Here is a 15,565-nt window from a genome sequence, read left to right as displayed (position 1 = left end):
AAATCGGACGAACATATATGTGGGAGCTATATCCCAATCTGAACCGATTTCCATGAAATTCACCTGTAATATCGAGAGTCAAGAAAAAATCCTTCCTGCAAAATTTCGAGAGAATCGGTTTATAAATGAGCATTTTATTGCAGTGTTACTGCAAATCTGATGAACATATATATGCGAGCTATATCCAAATCTGAACCGATTTCGATGAAATTCACTCGTAATGTCAGGGGTCATAAAAAAGTCCTTCCTGCCAAATTTCGTGAGAATCGGTTAACAAATGACAATTTTATGGCAATATTACTGCAAATGGGACGAACATATATATGGGAGTTATATCCAAATCTGAACCGATTTTTTCCAATTTCAATAGGCTTTGTCTCTAGGCCGAAAAACATGCCCATACCAAATTTGAAGACGATCGGATGAAAATTGCTACCTGTAGTTTGTACACAAATTAACATGGACAGACAGACACACAAATGGACAGACAGACGGACAGAAAGACAGACAGACGGACAAACTGACGGACAGACAGAGAGACGGACGGACAGACAGACAGACGGACGGACAGACAGACGGACAGACAGACGGATAGACAGACGGACGGACGGACGGACAGACAGACAGACGGACAAACTGACGGACAGACAGACAGACGGACGGACAGACAGACAAACAGACAGACGGACAGACAGACAGGCAGACATACGAACAGACATACGGACAGACAGACTGACAGACAGACGAATAGACAGACAGACGGACGGACGGATGGACAGACGGACGGACAGACAGACGGACGGACAGACAGACAAACAGACAGACGGACAGACAGACAGGCAGACATACGAACAGACATACGGACAGACAGACGAATAGACAGACGGACGGACGGACAGACAGACGGACGGACGGACGGACAGACAGATGAACAGACAGACGGACAGGCGGACAGACAGATAGACAGACAGACAAAAAACAGACGGACTGACAGACGGACAGACAGACAGACGGACACACAGACGGACAGACAGACGGACAGACAGACGGACAGACAGACGGACAGACAGACGGACAGACAGACGGACAGACAGACGGACAGACAGACGGACAGACAGACGGACAGACAGACGGACAGACAGACGGACAGACAGACGGACAGACAGACAGACGGACAGACAGACGGACAAACAGACAGTGAGACGGACAGACAGCCAGACGGACAGACGGACATAGCTAAATCGAATCAGAAAGTGATTCTGAGACGATCGGTATACTTATCAATGGGTCTATCTCTCTTCCTTTTGGGTGTTACAAACTAATTCACTAAATTATAATACTGAAACTTTAGTAGACGACATGGAAATGAGAGCAGAGACATCGGAGGACATGTTGAGGCTTGTGATGAAAACCCATTTTCCACAGGATACTAAGGGACGGTGACACCGGAATCTTGGAATAATGACGTTGATCGAAGATTTATAATTACGGAATTTATGTTAAAGGAATCTTTGAGGAGCTTCAAACCATTTAAATCACATTGACCTGATGGAACATTTCCGGCGTAACGGCAGAAAGAGACAGACTATGTGGCGCCTCGTCTGGCGAAAATTTTCAAAGCGTGCCTAGGACTTGAATATACTCCGAAAGCCTGGCAGGTGGCAAGGGTGGTGTTTATACCCAAGCCCGGCAAGGCTAGTTATGCGACACCAAAGGCCTACAGACCCATAAGCCTTACATCCTTTCTACTCAAAACTGTGGAACGTATTAAGGACACTAAGATAAAGAGTAGGACACCCAGCGAACTGCTCAAATACAAACAGCATGTCAAGGGCTGAATACTGGAGGCTGAATACTGGACATGTTGAGGCTTTTGATGAAAACCCATTTTCCACACGATACGAAGGCACTCACGGAGATACCGGAATCTTGGAATAATGACGTTGATCGAAGGTTTATAATAACGGAATTTATGGTGAAAGAATCCTTGAGGAGCTTCAAACCATTTAAATCACTCTGACCTGATGGAACATTTCCGGCGTTACGGCAGAAAGAGGCAGACTATGTGGCGCCTCGTCTGGCGAAAATTTTCAAAGCGTGCCTAGGACTTTCATATACTCCGAAAGCCTGGCAGTAGGCAAGGGTAGTGTTGATACCCAAGCCCGGCAAAGCTAGTTATGCGACACCAAAGGCCCAGAGACCCATAAGCCTTACGTCCTTTCTACTCAAAACTGTGGAACGTATTAAGGACACTAAGATAAAGAGTAGGACATCCAGCGAACTGCTCAAATACAAACAGCATGTCAAGGGAAGGTCGGTGGAGACCGCCCTGCACGAGGTTGTGCATAAAATAGAAGAATCCTTCGATGCCAAAACGGGTGGGGGGGGGGGGTGCTTTTAACAATGTGCGGACCGACACACTGTTCCAATCCTTAGAGCAGTACCGGGTGGACCCGGTCCTTTTTTTTTAGAATGACCATGCATGGCATTGTACCTCGCAAATGTCGCCAACCACCGCTTTGTCCGATATTCTCGCCAGGATTCGAACGCGTTCAGCGTCATAGCGTCAATGGCTCGAATTCGATATCCGCATTCATTTCAACTTTGTGTGTTTTGTGAGATTTTTTTATTGTTGATGGTTTTCATTGCCACAAAAAATTAATTATCTTTGTTTATAACTAAAACACATGCAACTTCATTCGAGGTCGCTTTAAGTGAACTCTGAGGATGGCAATATTTCGGTATGGGAGGTAATGTGTAATGCAATTCTGAAATATTACGCCGTATTATGTAGGCACGTGTCAGTGTGGCTGCGCATATGATACCGCCCGGGACAAGATAACTTTGGGAATAGTTGGCACCTTCTGCAAATTCATGCTGACAGTTTGTCTCCTTCCCTTTTCCATAATTATCGGCCCTTGTACAGTTCACATTTAACACATTCATACCTTTCTTATGTGGAGCCCAATATTCTAAAAAATAAACACTGTATAGGCAAAAATATATAAAAATTTAATTGCATCACCTTACTTGCGCTGGGTAAAATGTTGTAGGGAATAGTGGTTGATTGCATTCCAAATAGCATTTCTTTCTCTTTACATAATCCATGGGCTGCCTTTGTACTTGCATTGACACTTGCATCAAAATAATAAAGGACATCGATTTTTCCATAGGTTTGAACGGCCCATTGTCCTCGACTCTCGATTAGGGGAACTCGAACGGTTAAGAGTACTAAACTCGAAATTATGAGGAGGCTTTGCTTAAAGTGACTTATTTTCATGGTAAGGCGGTCTATAATCTTTACTCTTCCACGGTTGCTCTGTCAATGAGCAGCCAGGAACATAAGGGTTTATCAATTAAAGCTTTGTTCGACCTTAAAACCACATTTCTATTTTTACAATGCTATGATCAATATTTCCTCATAGGTTTTCTCGATAAAAATAAAACAGTACTGTGATCATCATTTCCTGGTATGCTGCAGTTATAGGGAATATAAATAACCAGCAAGGAAAGGCAAAAGTCGGGCAGTGTCGACTTTATAATACCCCTACCCTATTAAAAGCCACATTTATTATCCGATTTTGCTGAAATTTGGGAGAGTGTGTTGTGTTAGGCCCTTCAACATCCTTCGTCAATTTGGCTCAGATTGGTCCAGAGTTGGATATAGCTGCCATATAGACCGATCCTCCGATTTAGGATCTTAGGGCCATAAAAGCCACATTTATTATCCGATTTCGCTGAAATTTGGGACAATGAGTTGTGTTAGGCCCTTCGACATCCTCCGTCAATTTGGCTCATATCGGTTCAGATTTGGTTATAGCTGCCATATAGACCGATCCTCCGATTTAGGGTCTTAGGGCCATAAAAGCCACATTTATTATCCGATTTCGCTGAAATTTAGGACAATGACTTGTGTTAGGCCCTTCGACATTCTTCGTCAATTTGGTCCAGATCGGTCCAGATTTGGATATAGCTGCCATATAAAAAGATCCTCCGATTTTGGGTCTTAGGCCCATAAAAGCCACATTTATTATCCGATTTTGCTGAAATTTGGAAGAGAGAGTTGCGTTAGGCCCTTCGACATCCTTCGTCAGTTTGGCTCAGATCGGTCTAGAGTTGGATATAGCTGCCATATAAACCGATCCTCCGATTTAGGGTCGTAGGCCCATAAAAGCCACATTTATTATCCGATTTTGCTGAAATTTGGTACAGTGAGTTGTGTTAGGACGTTCGACATCCTTCGTTAATTTGGCTCATATCGGTTCAAATTTGGATATAGCTGTCATATAGACCGATCCTCCGATTTAGGGTCTTAGGCCCATAAAAGCCACATTTATCATCCGATTTTGTTGAAATTTGGGACAGTGAGTTGTTTTATGTCCTTCGACATCCTTCGTCAATTTGGTTCAGATCGGTCTAGAGTTGGATATAGCTGCCATATAAACCGATCCTCCGATTTAGGGTCTTAGGCCCATAAAAGCCACATTTATCATCCGATTTTGTTGAAATTTGGGACAGTGAGTTGTTTTATGTCCTTCGACATCCTTTGTCAATTTGGCTCAGATCGGTCTAGAGTTGGATATAGCTGCCATATAAACCGATCCTCCGATTTAGGGTCTTAGGCCCATTAAAGCCACATTTATTATCCGATTTTGCTGAAATTTGGGAGAGTGAGTTCTGTCAGGCCCTTCGACATCCTTCGTTACTTTAGCTCGGATCGGACCAGATTTGGTTATAGCTGCCATATAGACCGATCCTTCGATTTAGGGCCTTAGGCCCATTAAAGCCACATTTATTATCCGATTTTGCTGAAATTTGGGACAGTGAGTTATATTAGGCCTTTCGGCTTCCTTCGTCAATTTGGTTCGAATCGGTTCAGATTTGGATATAGCTGCCATATAGACCGATCCTCCGATTTTGGGTCTTAGACTCACAAAAGGTGCATTTATTACCCAATTTTGCTGAAATTTGGGACAATGAGCTGTGTTAAGCCCTTCAACATCCTTCGTCAATTTGGCTCGGATCGGTTCAGATTTGGCTATAGCTGCCATATAAACCGATCCTCTGATTTTGTGTCTTAGGCCCATAAAAGGTGCATTTATTATCCCATTTTGCTGAAATTTGGGACAGTGAGTTGTGTTAGGCCCTTCGACATCTTTCGTCAATTTGGTTCGGATCAGTGCAGATTTGGATATAGCTGCCATATAGACCGATCCTCCGATTTAAGGTTTTGGGTCCATAAAAGCCACATTTATTATCCGATTTTACTGACATTTGGGACAGTGAGTTGTGTTAGGCCCTTCGGCATCCTTCGTCAATTTGGCTCAGATCGGTCCAGATTTGGTTATAGACCGATCTCCCGATTTAAATCCTTGGGCCCGATTTCGCTGAAATACTCCATATTGAGCTGTGTTAGGCTCCGGGTTGAATCTTACCTCGATCGGTTCATATATATATAAAGCAGCCATATAGATCGACCTCCCGATTTAGCATTTAGGCCGATATTTGATATAGCTGCCATATAGACGAATTTTCTGTTCTATCGTCTTGAAGAATGTATAAAACCGCTCGAGGTTCATGCCGAGTTTGGTCCAAACCGAACCACATTTATGTATAGCTGCTATAGTTTCATAAATGATAAGTTTTTCATCGGTTTATGACGAAAGATTATCCAAAGTTCGGCCCAGACGAAATTAATGTCTCTATAATTAAAATTTACAACAAATATTAAACTCAAAGTACTATCCACGAAAACCATCGCCTTAGGTTTGGCTGAAAACAGGATACGGATATTAATGCGCCCCCTATAGGCATACACCTAAAGTAACCCCGAAAATCAGCTTATAAATATTTATCTTTCTCCATCGCTAAACCTTGTGGACGCAATAAAAGCCGTTGGTGTTTCCTATAACCGACACCACAACACTTCCTCGTTTTCCCATTCACATGCCTTAAACTGATGATATGCTTTCCTCCCATTAACCATAACTATAAACTTTTATTAAACTTATCAATGATACTTTTTTTCTTTGCTTCCTTTTAATAAAATCCCCTCGCCCTTTATTGCTTTGCTCATTTCAGTGTCCAAGAAACCGATGGCTCATATTTTGAAAATTTCACCTCACTCGGTTGGAAACGTGAAAATCGTCGCATGTCAGCAACACGTGCGGCAGAGGCACGAGCCGAAGCACACCATGACCAAGAACGTGAGACCCCGAAAATATCAGAGGACTCCATAGAGAATCAAGAGAAAAAGGAGAAACTCTATCTGGAGGTATTGAACACAATAGCAAATACCGTGGGAGCACCAGCCACCGGTGGACAGGTAAGCCAAAGCGAAAAGACAGAAAGAAAATTAACTACAGCTTATGATGAGATAAAAAACAAACCCATATTGGAAGTAAACATTGTTAACAACACTTTCAGCATGGTATTGCTGGATAATGGCAAACATACGAGTATGAAAATGGCAGAGTGCATGGAAGGAAAAATTCACGTCAAAACCACGATGCCAATACTGAAGGATATTTCTTTGAATTTTCTGGGGTTTCCATTATTCTTAAAATGAAAATTAATTGCAATTATATTTTTTTTTTGCTACTTTCCATTCATTTTCTTATAAGGTCATCATATATGTACGTACATAAATTTTAATACACAAAAGAGTGCCTGGTGCACTTGTAGAGGTTTCTTGGTTGCTTGCAGATTTCATACATTGTCAAGCCACATACTTTTTTGGAATTGGAAAACATTACAGGCTCTGAAAATGTGTCTGAGTATCTATCGAATTAAAAATTTATATAAAACCTTATATACAACACTAGCCGATCCGGGCCCGCTCCGCTGCGCCTTCTTTAACTCTCTTATATCTTGGGGGACACTTCGCCCTGAATGCGGATATCGAATTCGTTCGAAAGCTTTCGAAACCTGGCAAGAACATCCGACAAAGTGGTGTTTATCCCCTCTTTATGTCCCCTCTTGATATTGGCGACATTTGCGAGGCACAATTCCATACAAGGACATTAAAAAAATGTTCCCCAAAGAGTTGTCGCACTGCGGGACGCCGTTCGGACTCGGCTATAAAAAAATAACCCTTATCATTGAGTTTAAACTTGAATCGGAAAGCACTCATTGATGTGTGAAAAGTGTGCCCCTGCTCGGTTCCTGGTGGTAATGTTCTCAATAGGGGAGGGATGGCACCCCAGACATTTCCACTCAAATATCGATATCAAATTCGTGCTGCACTTCCAAATCCCTTTAATTTGACCCCCATATTGCCATAGCCGGTAAATATGAACCGTTTGATGGGTGTTTTGGAGCTGGGGCGGCCACCGGCACTTTGCACTGAAAATAGATATCAAATTCGTTCTTTATTATCAACGGAAATGAATTTCAGTTTGGGGTTGCTTTAAGGCGTACCCCAAAACTCTTGGCTCCAAAATTGGATATCAAATTTGTTTTCTACTCTCAAATAACTTTCATTTGAGTCTCATATTGTCATAATGAGGTCAAATAACCCATTTGACGTATCTTTACGAGGAAAAACGCCACCTAGACTTGAACGCATATTTTAATGTCATATTCGTTATCTATTCCTTAATACCTTTCATTTGAGTCCCATATAGCCATGGACGGCTAATATGCCCAAATGGGGGGTATTTGGGGGTGGGCGACCTCCCATTGCTTGGACCTAATGTTTTATGCCATATTTGGAACTTACTGTCTAATACTTTTCATTTGAGTCCCATATTGACAACAACTTCGAATAAATCCGTTTAGAGGAGTTTTGGAGTTGGGGGGCCCGCTGGGTACCAGGAGCCAAATTTTAATACCATATTCGATATCTGGTCTCCAATACCTTTTAATTTGATACCCTCATTATGCCCATCGGACCATTTTTTGATAAAGATGGCGTTTTTGGGGTTAGGGGGGGAGGGTCCGCCTCCACCCAATATCTAAAAATTATATAGCCTATGTTTCCTTCCAGACAAACGTACACAATCTATGCGCATTTTAAGAAAATCGTTACAGCCAAGTATCATATAGTCATAATGGGTCTATAGGCGTTTTTGAGGGGTGACATGACCCCCTATACTTCGATCTGATTTTGTATGCCAAATTCGAAATCTACTCCCGAATAGCTTTCATTTGAGGCCCATATTGAAATGAACATCCAATATCTGGTTGGGGGAGTTTTGGGGTTGGGGCGGCCCGATGGGTACATAGACTCAAATTTTAATATCATATTCGCATTCTACTCTCCAATACCTTTCATTTGATACCTATATTGTCCCGATCGGTCCACTTTTTATTTTGATGGTGTTGTTTTTGGCATAAGGGGGAGGGTCCGTCCCCCTTCCGATATCGAAAAATTATATAGCCTATGTTTCCTTACAGACGAACCTACACAATATGCGAACATTATGAGAAAATCGGTTCTGCCGTTTCTCAGTCTATACGGAACAAACAAATCGAGTCCCATATATCCGTGATTGGCTAATGTGCCCATTTTGTGGGCGTTTTTATGGGGGTTGGGTGGCCCCCTATACTTCGACATGAATTTGTATGCGAGATTCATTATCTGCTGCTGCATACTTTTCATTTGATACCCATATTGTTCTTATCGGTCCTCTTTTGATTTTGGGTGGCGTTTTTGGGGTAACGGTAGAGGGTTCGCCCCCTTTCGTTATCAATAAATTGAAAAGCCTGTTCCTGCTTCCTGACCATATTCGTAATATACTCCCGAATACCTTTCATTTGAATCCCATATTGTCCTGGGTAGTTCTTTTGGGGTAAGGGGGAGGGTCCGTCCCCCTTTCGATATCGAAAAATTATATAGCCTATGTTTCCTACCAGATCAACCTACACAATATGCGACAATTTTGAAGAAATCGTTTTTGCCGTTTTTCAGTCCATTTCAGTTTTCCATCCTTTTCATCACGTTCATGTTTAAGCCTTCTCCTCTGATAAATGGTTTTTTTAATTGATTTTCCAAATAATTATAAACTCCAAATTTCCACTTTCGATTATCCCTAACCGAAGTTTTTTTTTTGTTATTAATTAAAAATTGTTTTTGTTTTTCCCCGATTACAGTTTACCCACTACAAGGAAGAGATGTATCTGCATGCCCAACGGGCATTTGGCATGAGTCCAGATCGCCATTATCGCCTGCTACATGCAACAGCTGAGGATAAACCAAAAGTGATTGTCCTGTCTGTGGTGGTTCTAGAGGCCGAAGGTCTTGAAGCCAAAGATGCCAATGGTAAATATCAAATAATTTAGCACTCTTCTTCTACTGAATGTGTGGTTGCCTATACCTTTATTGGTGTTTATGGTCGCCCTGGTATTTAATGAAATGCCTGATAGCAATTAATATGAAAATATTTGAGTTTTCATGTAATTAAAGAGAATTCATCATGTTGCTTAAGCCGAAAGTGAGTAAACGTGCATGTTTATTTGTCTCACTTCTTATCTCCAGGGCAATGTTATCGTTTAACACTTGACACAACAGAATGGGTAAGGAGGCAAAACGTATGATTAATGTTTAATTATTCATGAATTAACAAGTTTGTGGTTTCAAAGCTGGAAAAGAGTTGAACAATTGTGTGTTATAGGGTTTTTGTTGGTAATGTTAATTATTTTAATTAAGTGATGGGGATGCCGTATTTAATTTAATTTAATTTAATTTAATTTAATTTAATTTAATTTAATTTAATTTAATTTAATTTAATTTAATTTAATTTAATTTAATTTAATTTAATTTAATTGAATTTAATTTAATTTAATTTAATTTAATTTAATTTAATTTAATTTAATTTAATTTAATTTAATTTAATTTAATTTAATTTAATTTAATTTAATTTAATTTAATTTAATTTAATTTAATTTAATTTAATTTAATTTAATTTAATTTAATTTAATTTAATTTAATTTAATTTAATTTAATTTAATTTAATTTAATTTAATTTAATTTAATTTAATTTAATTTAATTTAATTTAATTTAATTTAATTTAATTTAATTTAATTTAATTTAATTTAATTTAATTTAATTTAATTTAATTTAATTTAATTTAATTTAATTTAATTTAATTTAATTTAATTTAATTTAATTTAATTTAATTTAATTTAATTTAATTTAATTTAATTTAATTTAATTTAATTTAATTTAATTTAATTTAATTTAATTTAATTTAATTTAATTTAATTTAATTTAATTTAATTTAATTTAATTTAATTTAATTTAATTTAATTTAATTTAATTTAATTTAATTTAATTTAATTTAATTTAATTTAATTTAATTTAATTTAATTTAATTTAATTTAATTTAATTTAATTTAATTTAATTTAATTTAATTTAATTTAATTTAATTTAATTTAATTTAATTTAATTTAATTTAATTTAATTTAATTTAATTTAATTTAATTTAATTTAATTTAATTTAATTTAATTTAATTTAATTTAATTTAATTTAATTTAATTTAATTTAATTTAATTTAATTTAATTTAATTTAATTTAATTTAATTTAATTTAATTTAATTTAATTTAATTTAATTTAATTTAATTTAATTTAATTTAATTTAATTTAATTTAATTTAATTTAATTTAATTTAATTTAATTTAATTTAATTTAATTTAATTTAATTTAATTTAATTTAATTTAATTTAATTTAATTTAATTTAATTTAATTTAATTTAATTTAATTTAATTTAATTTAATTTAATTTAATTTAATTTAATTTAATTTAATTTAATTTAATTTAATTTAATTTAATTTAATTTAATTTAATTTAATTTAATTTAATTTAATTTAATTTAATTTAATTTAATTTAATTTAATTTAATTTAATTTAATTTAATTTAATTTAATTTAATTTAATTTAATTTAATTTAATTTAATTTAATTTAATTTAATTTAATTTAATTTAATTTAATTTAATTTAATTTAATTTAATTTAATTTAATTTAATTTAATTTAATTTAATTTAATTTAATTTAATTTAATTTAATTTAATTTAATTTAATTTAATTTAATTTAATTTAATTTAATTTAATTTAATTTAATTTAATTTAATTTAATTTAATTTAATTTAATTTAATTTAATTTAATTTAATTTAATTTAATTTAATTTAATTTAATTTAATTTAATTTAATTTAATTTAATTTAATTTAATTTAATTTAATTTAATTTAATTTAATTTAATTTAATTTAATTTAATTTAATTTAATTTAATTTAATTTAATTTAATTTAATTTAATTTAATTTAATTTAATTTAATTTAATTTAATTTAATTTAATTTAATTTAATTTAATTTAATTTAATTTAATTTAATTTAATTTAATTTAATTTAATTTAATTTAATTTAATTTAATTTAATTTAATTTAATTTAATTTAATTTAATTTAATTTAATTTAATTTAATTTAATTTAATTTAATTTAATTTAATTTAATTTAATTTAATTTAATTTAATTTAATTTAATTTAATTTAATTTAATTTAATTTAATTTAATTTAATTTAATTTAATTTAATTTAATTTAATTTAATTTAATTTAATTTAATTTAATTTAATTTAATTTAATTTAATTTAATTTAATTTAATTTAATTTAATTTAATTTAATTTAATTTAATTTAATTTAATTTAATTTAATTTAATTTAATTTAATTTAATTTAATTTAATTTAATTTAATTTAATTTAATTTAATTTAATTTAATTTAATTTAATTTAATTTAATTTAATTTAATTTAATTTAATTTAATTTAATTTAATTTAATTTAATTTAATTTAATTTAATTTAATTTAATTTAATTTAATTTAATTTAATTTAATTTAATTTAATTTAATTTAATTTAATTTAATTTAATTTAATTTAATTTAATTTAATTTAATTTAATTTAATTTAATTTAATTTAATTTAATTTAATTTAATTTAATTTAATTTAATTTAATTTAATTTAATTTAATTTAATTTAATTTAATTTAATTTAATTTAATTTAATTTAATTTAATTTAATTTAATTTAATTTAATTTAATTTAATTTAATTTAATTTAATTTAATTTAATTTAAATTAATTTAATTTAATTTAATTTAATTTGATTTAATTTAATTTAATTTAATTTAATTTAATTTAATTTAATTTAATTTAATTTAATTTGATTTAATTTAATTTAATTTAATTTAATTTAATTTAATCTGGTTTAAATTTATTTAATTTGTCTAGGTGAAAAGTATTTAATGCCAAATATGCATCAATGCTTTGACCTGTAATGTGACTTAGTACTCACATTTACTACTACTTCCGCTTTGTGTCGATGTTTCCGTTATAACACTAGCGCAACACCAGCAGAGCGTATGATGAATGTTGAAATATTCATGGCTCATACGCACTGTTGAACAAAGTAGTTTGTGGCTTTATCCAAGTACATATATTGAAATATACACACGCACTCTCTCTACTTCATAGCAGGGAGTGGGAATGAATATGAGCTTGTAAAGTTAGGTTTTCAACGCTGCTAAATGCCTTTTCTGCTTCACACACGAACATGTAACACGGAACATTTCGGTCGGTTTATATATGTTGCATTAGTAATTTGCGTGTTTCCGGCGCTCACTTAAACACACACACACACATAAACTCTTTCCCATGACTTTCCAAAATTTACCTCAATTTGCTAAAATTGGTTTTTTTTTCATCCCTCGCTTGCAGAACTTCCCTTTCGTGTTTGCTAATGTTTTTGTGTTGACTATGGAATGTTTACACATGTTGATGCCACAGAAAATTGCATGTTGCATATAAAAACACGCACTTAAATGCTTATTATTCCCAGCTATTTAGTTGACTGGTTGAACAAGGGGGCCCAATGGCTGATAGCCTAGCTTTGTTGGCTGACTGTCAGGCCTTGTTGGCCGCCCCACTGCCAGTGATAAATAGTTTTGCGTCAGGTTATATGGCAATTACAGCTATTAGCGTAAGCAAACATAGTCTTATTGGTGAATACATTTCATGGTGTCGAAAGGAGTGTTTAAGCTCCTTTATCATAACCGCAATTTAAGCAAAGTTATGAAGTGTGAAATAAGCAAAAAATCAGTCATCCTACACGAACAGAGTTGTTTCAATTATAATGAGGTAGTTATGGTGGTTTTCTATATTAATTTATGAAAAGATGGAAAAATTGGTGTATGACGGATAGAATCTTTAACTTGGGGGCTGAAGACCTTAATCAAGGGATTGGGATGCCGTATGTATATTTCTGGTCGTCGTAAAATTCTAGAACGATTTAACGCTGTCCGCGCGTCTGTCCGTCCGTGTGTCCATTTGTGTAAACACTCTACAGTCTCTCAAAATTGAGATATTGAGTTGAAATTTTTTATTTCTTTTATTGTCAGGTTAAGATATAGCTGCCATACAGACCCATCTAGCACTTAAGGGTCTTAATCCCGTAAAAGTCACATTTTTTGTCCGATTTCGATGAAATTTGAAAAATGAAGTTGTCCCAGGGGCATCGATATTCGAACCGAACATGGCTCATATCGCAGCATATTTACATATAGCTGCCATATAGACCCATATGCCGGTTAAGGGTTTTTAACGCGTAACAGGTGCATTTATTATCCGATTTCGATGAAATTGGAAATTCGTGGGTTGTTCTAAGCCTCCCGACATTCGACTTTAATGTGGTTCTCAATGAAATGAGAACCTAAACGGGAACTCCTTCTGACTGCTATTGCGGGACACACACATAAAAGATGTTCTATAGTCTCTTGTTCTTCAATGTCCCCACAGCTTCTGCAAAAGTCGTGGCTGGCAACCCTCAGTCTGTCAGCATGTTTTCCAATTAGACAGTGACCTGTCATGACGGACACAATGACTGAGACGTCTGTTCTACCCAATGACAGTAAAGCAGTAGACCTCTTCAAGTTCAGATTAGGCCATATAGTTTTGGAATGATCACAGCCATCTGACCATCTATCATTCGTTATCCTTCGGGCCTGGACCTGAAAACTTAGCTTATATTGGGTTGCCCAAAAAGTAATTGCGGATTTTTTAAAAGAAAGTAAATGCATTTTTAATAAAACTTAGAATGAACTTTAATCAAATAAACTTTTTTTACACTTTTTTTCTAAAGCAAGCTAAAAGTAACAGCTGATAACTGACAGAAGAAAGAATGCAATTACAGAGTCACAAGCTGTGAAAAAATTTGTCAACGCCGGCTGTATGAAAAATCCGCAATTACTTTTTGGGCAAGCCAATATGTCGCTAGAGTTTCCCTGGAATGTGTAGGGTAGTTCCTAGTCTCGCAAGCTCGTCCGCTTTACAATTCCCTGGGATATCTCTGTGGCCCAGCACCCGGAACACGTGAATTTTGAACTGTTCAGCCATCTCGTTGAGAGATCTGCGGCAGTCGAGGGCGGTTTTTTAGTTTCGAAATACATTCTCCTGGTATTAAATGGCTGCCTGGCTGTCTGAGAAAATATGTAGGCCAATTATCGTTGCAAATTGCAAATTCTGCCCATGAACATACCACTAAGGAACAGGGGTAAACTTCTCACATATCAATGAGAATAGTCCGATTCAAGTTTAAGCCAAATGATAAAGGGCCTCCTTTTTGTAGCCGAGTACGAACAGCGTGCCGCAGTGCGACACCTCTTTTGGAGAGAAGTTTTACATGGCATAGCACCTCACAAATGTTAACAGCATTAGGAGGGGAAAACCACCGCCGCAAATTTTTTTTCTGATGGTCTCGCCGGGAATCGAACCTAGGCGTTCAGCGTCGTAGGCGGACATGCTAACCTCTGCGCTACGGTGGCCTTTATATTAGCCATTATATCTTAGCCATTTCACCACTTCCTGAATTGCAAGGATCGCCGCTTGATACACACTGCAGTGGCCGGATAACCTTTTCGATATGACCAGTTCTAGATCTTCAGAGTACATCCCAAAGCCCACCTGGTCGTTTAGTTTGGAACCATACGTATAGAAGTCTATGTAACTTCTGTTAGCAGGGATTTCGTAGTTCCAGTCGGTTCTATCAGGAATAGTGGTATGGTACTTTTTATCAAAAAGAGGCTCAGGATGTGTAGCTACACTGCCTGGAACATCGAACAACGCAGTGTCCGTAGCCGCCACAAGACCAATGAGTAAGTTCCCTTAACGGCAGTGGTCGCTGCATTTGGGGTAGTCACAATGTCCAGAGGCATTAAATTCAGTGCATCAGATGGTGTCGTCCTCAGTGCGGCTGTGATACCCTAACAAGTCATACTTTGGATCCGGTTAAGTATTGAGCAGTAGGTGGACTTCTGAAGCGCCGTCCACCAGACCACAACACCATATAGCATTATAGTTTTGACAACTACAGTATATACCCAATTCATGACACGCGGTATAAACCCCCAACTTTTGCCAATGGCTCTCTTGCAGGTGCATAGGGCAAGATTAGCCTTTCTTGACCTTTTCAAAGTGTTGGATTTGAAGTTCACAAACAAGCCATCCTTTGGATCCGGTTATGCATTGAGCAGTAGGTGGACTTTTGAAGCGCCGTCCACCAGACCACAACAC

At 35.0% G+C, this 15,565-nt stretch overlaps 1 protein-coding gene across 2 annotated transcripts in view; it reads left to right on the top strand.

The window, feature by feature from the left end:
- The window catches only part of LOC106094000 (BAI1-associated protein 3), a 420,062-nt gene that overhangs the window by 189,258 nt on the left and 215,239 nt on the right, over window positions 1–15,565 (top strand). For both annotated transcript variants that reach the window (XR_009396576.1, XM_059360897.1), the window contains exons 5-6: window positions 6,082–6,325; window positions 9,094–9,262. Coding sequence is in view for 1 of the 2 variants with exons in the window: in XM_059360897.1 (XP_059216880.1) it covers window positions 6,082–6,325; window positions 9,094–9,262 (413 nt within the window). In the remaining variant the exon portion in view is untranslated. The remainder of the gene's footprint in view (window positions 1–6,081; window positions 6,326–9,093; window positions 9,263–15,565) is intronic.

Source organism: Stomoxys calcitrans, chromosome 1 (genome assembly GCF_963082655.1).
Source record: "Stomoxys calcitrans chromosome 1, idStoCalc2.1, whole genome shotgun sequence".
Lineage (NCBI taxonomy): Eukaryota > Metazoa > Arthropoda > Insecta > Diptera > Muscidae > Stomoxys > Stomoxys calcitrans.
The sequence above is the reverse complement of the archived record's forward strand: the minus strand, read 5'-3'. Positions and strand labels throughout refer to the sequence as shown.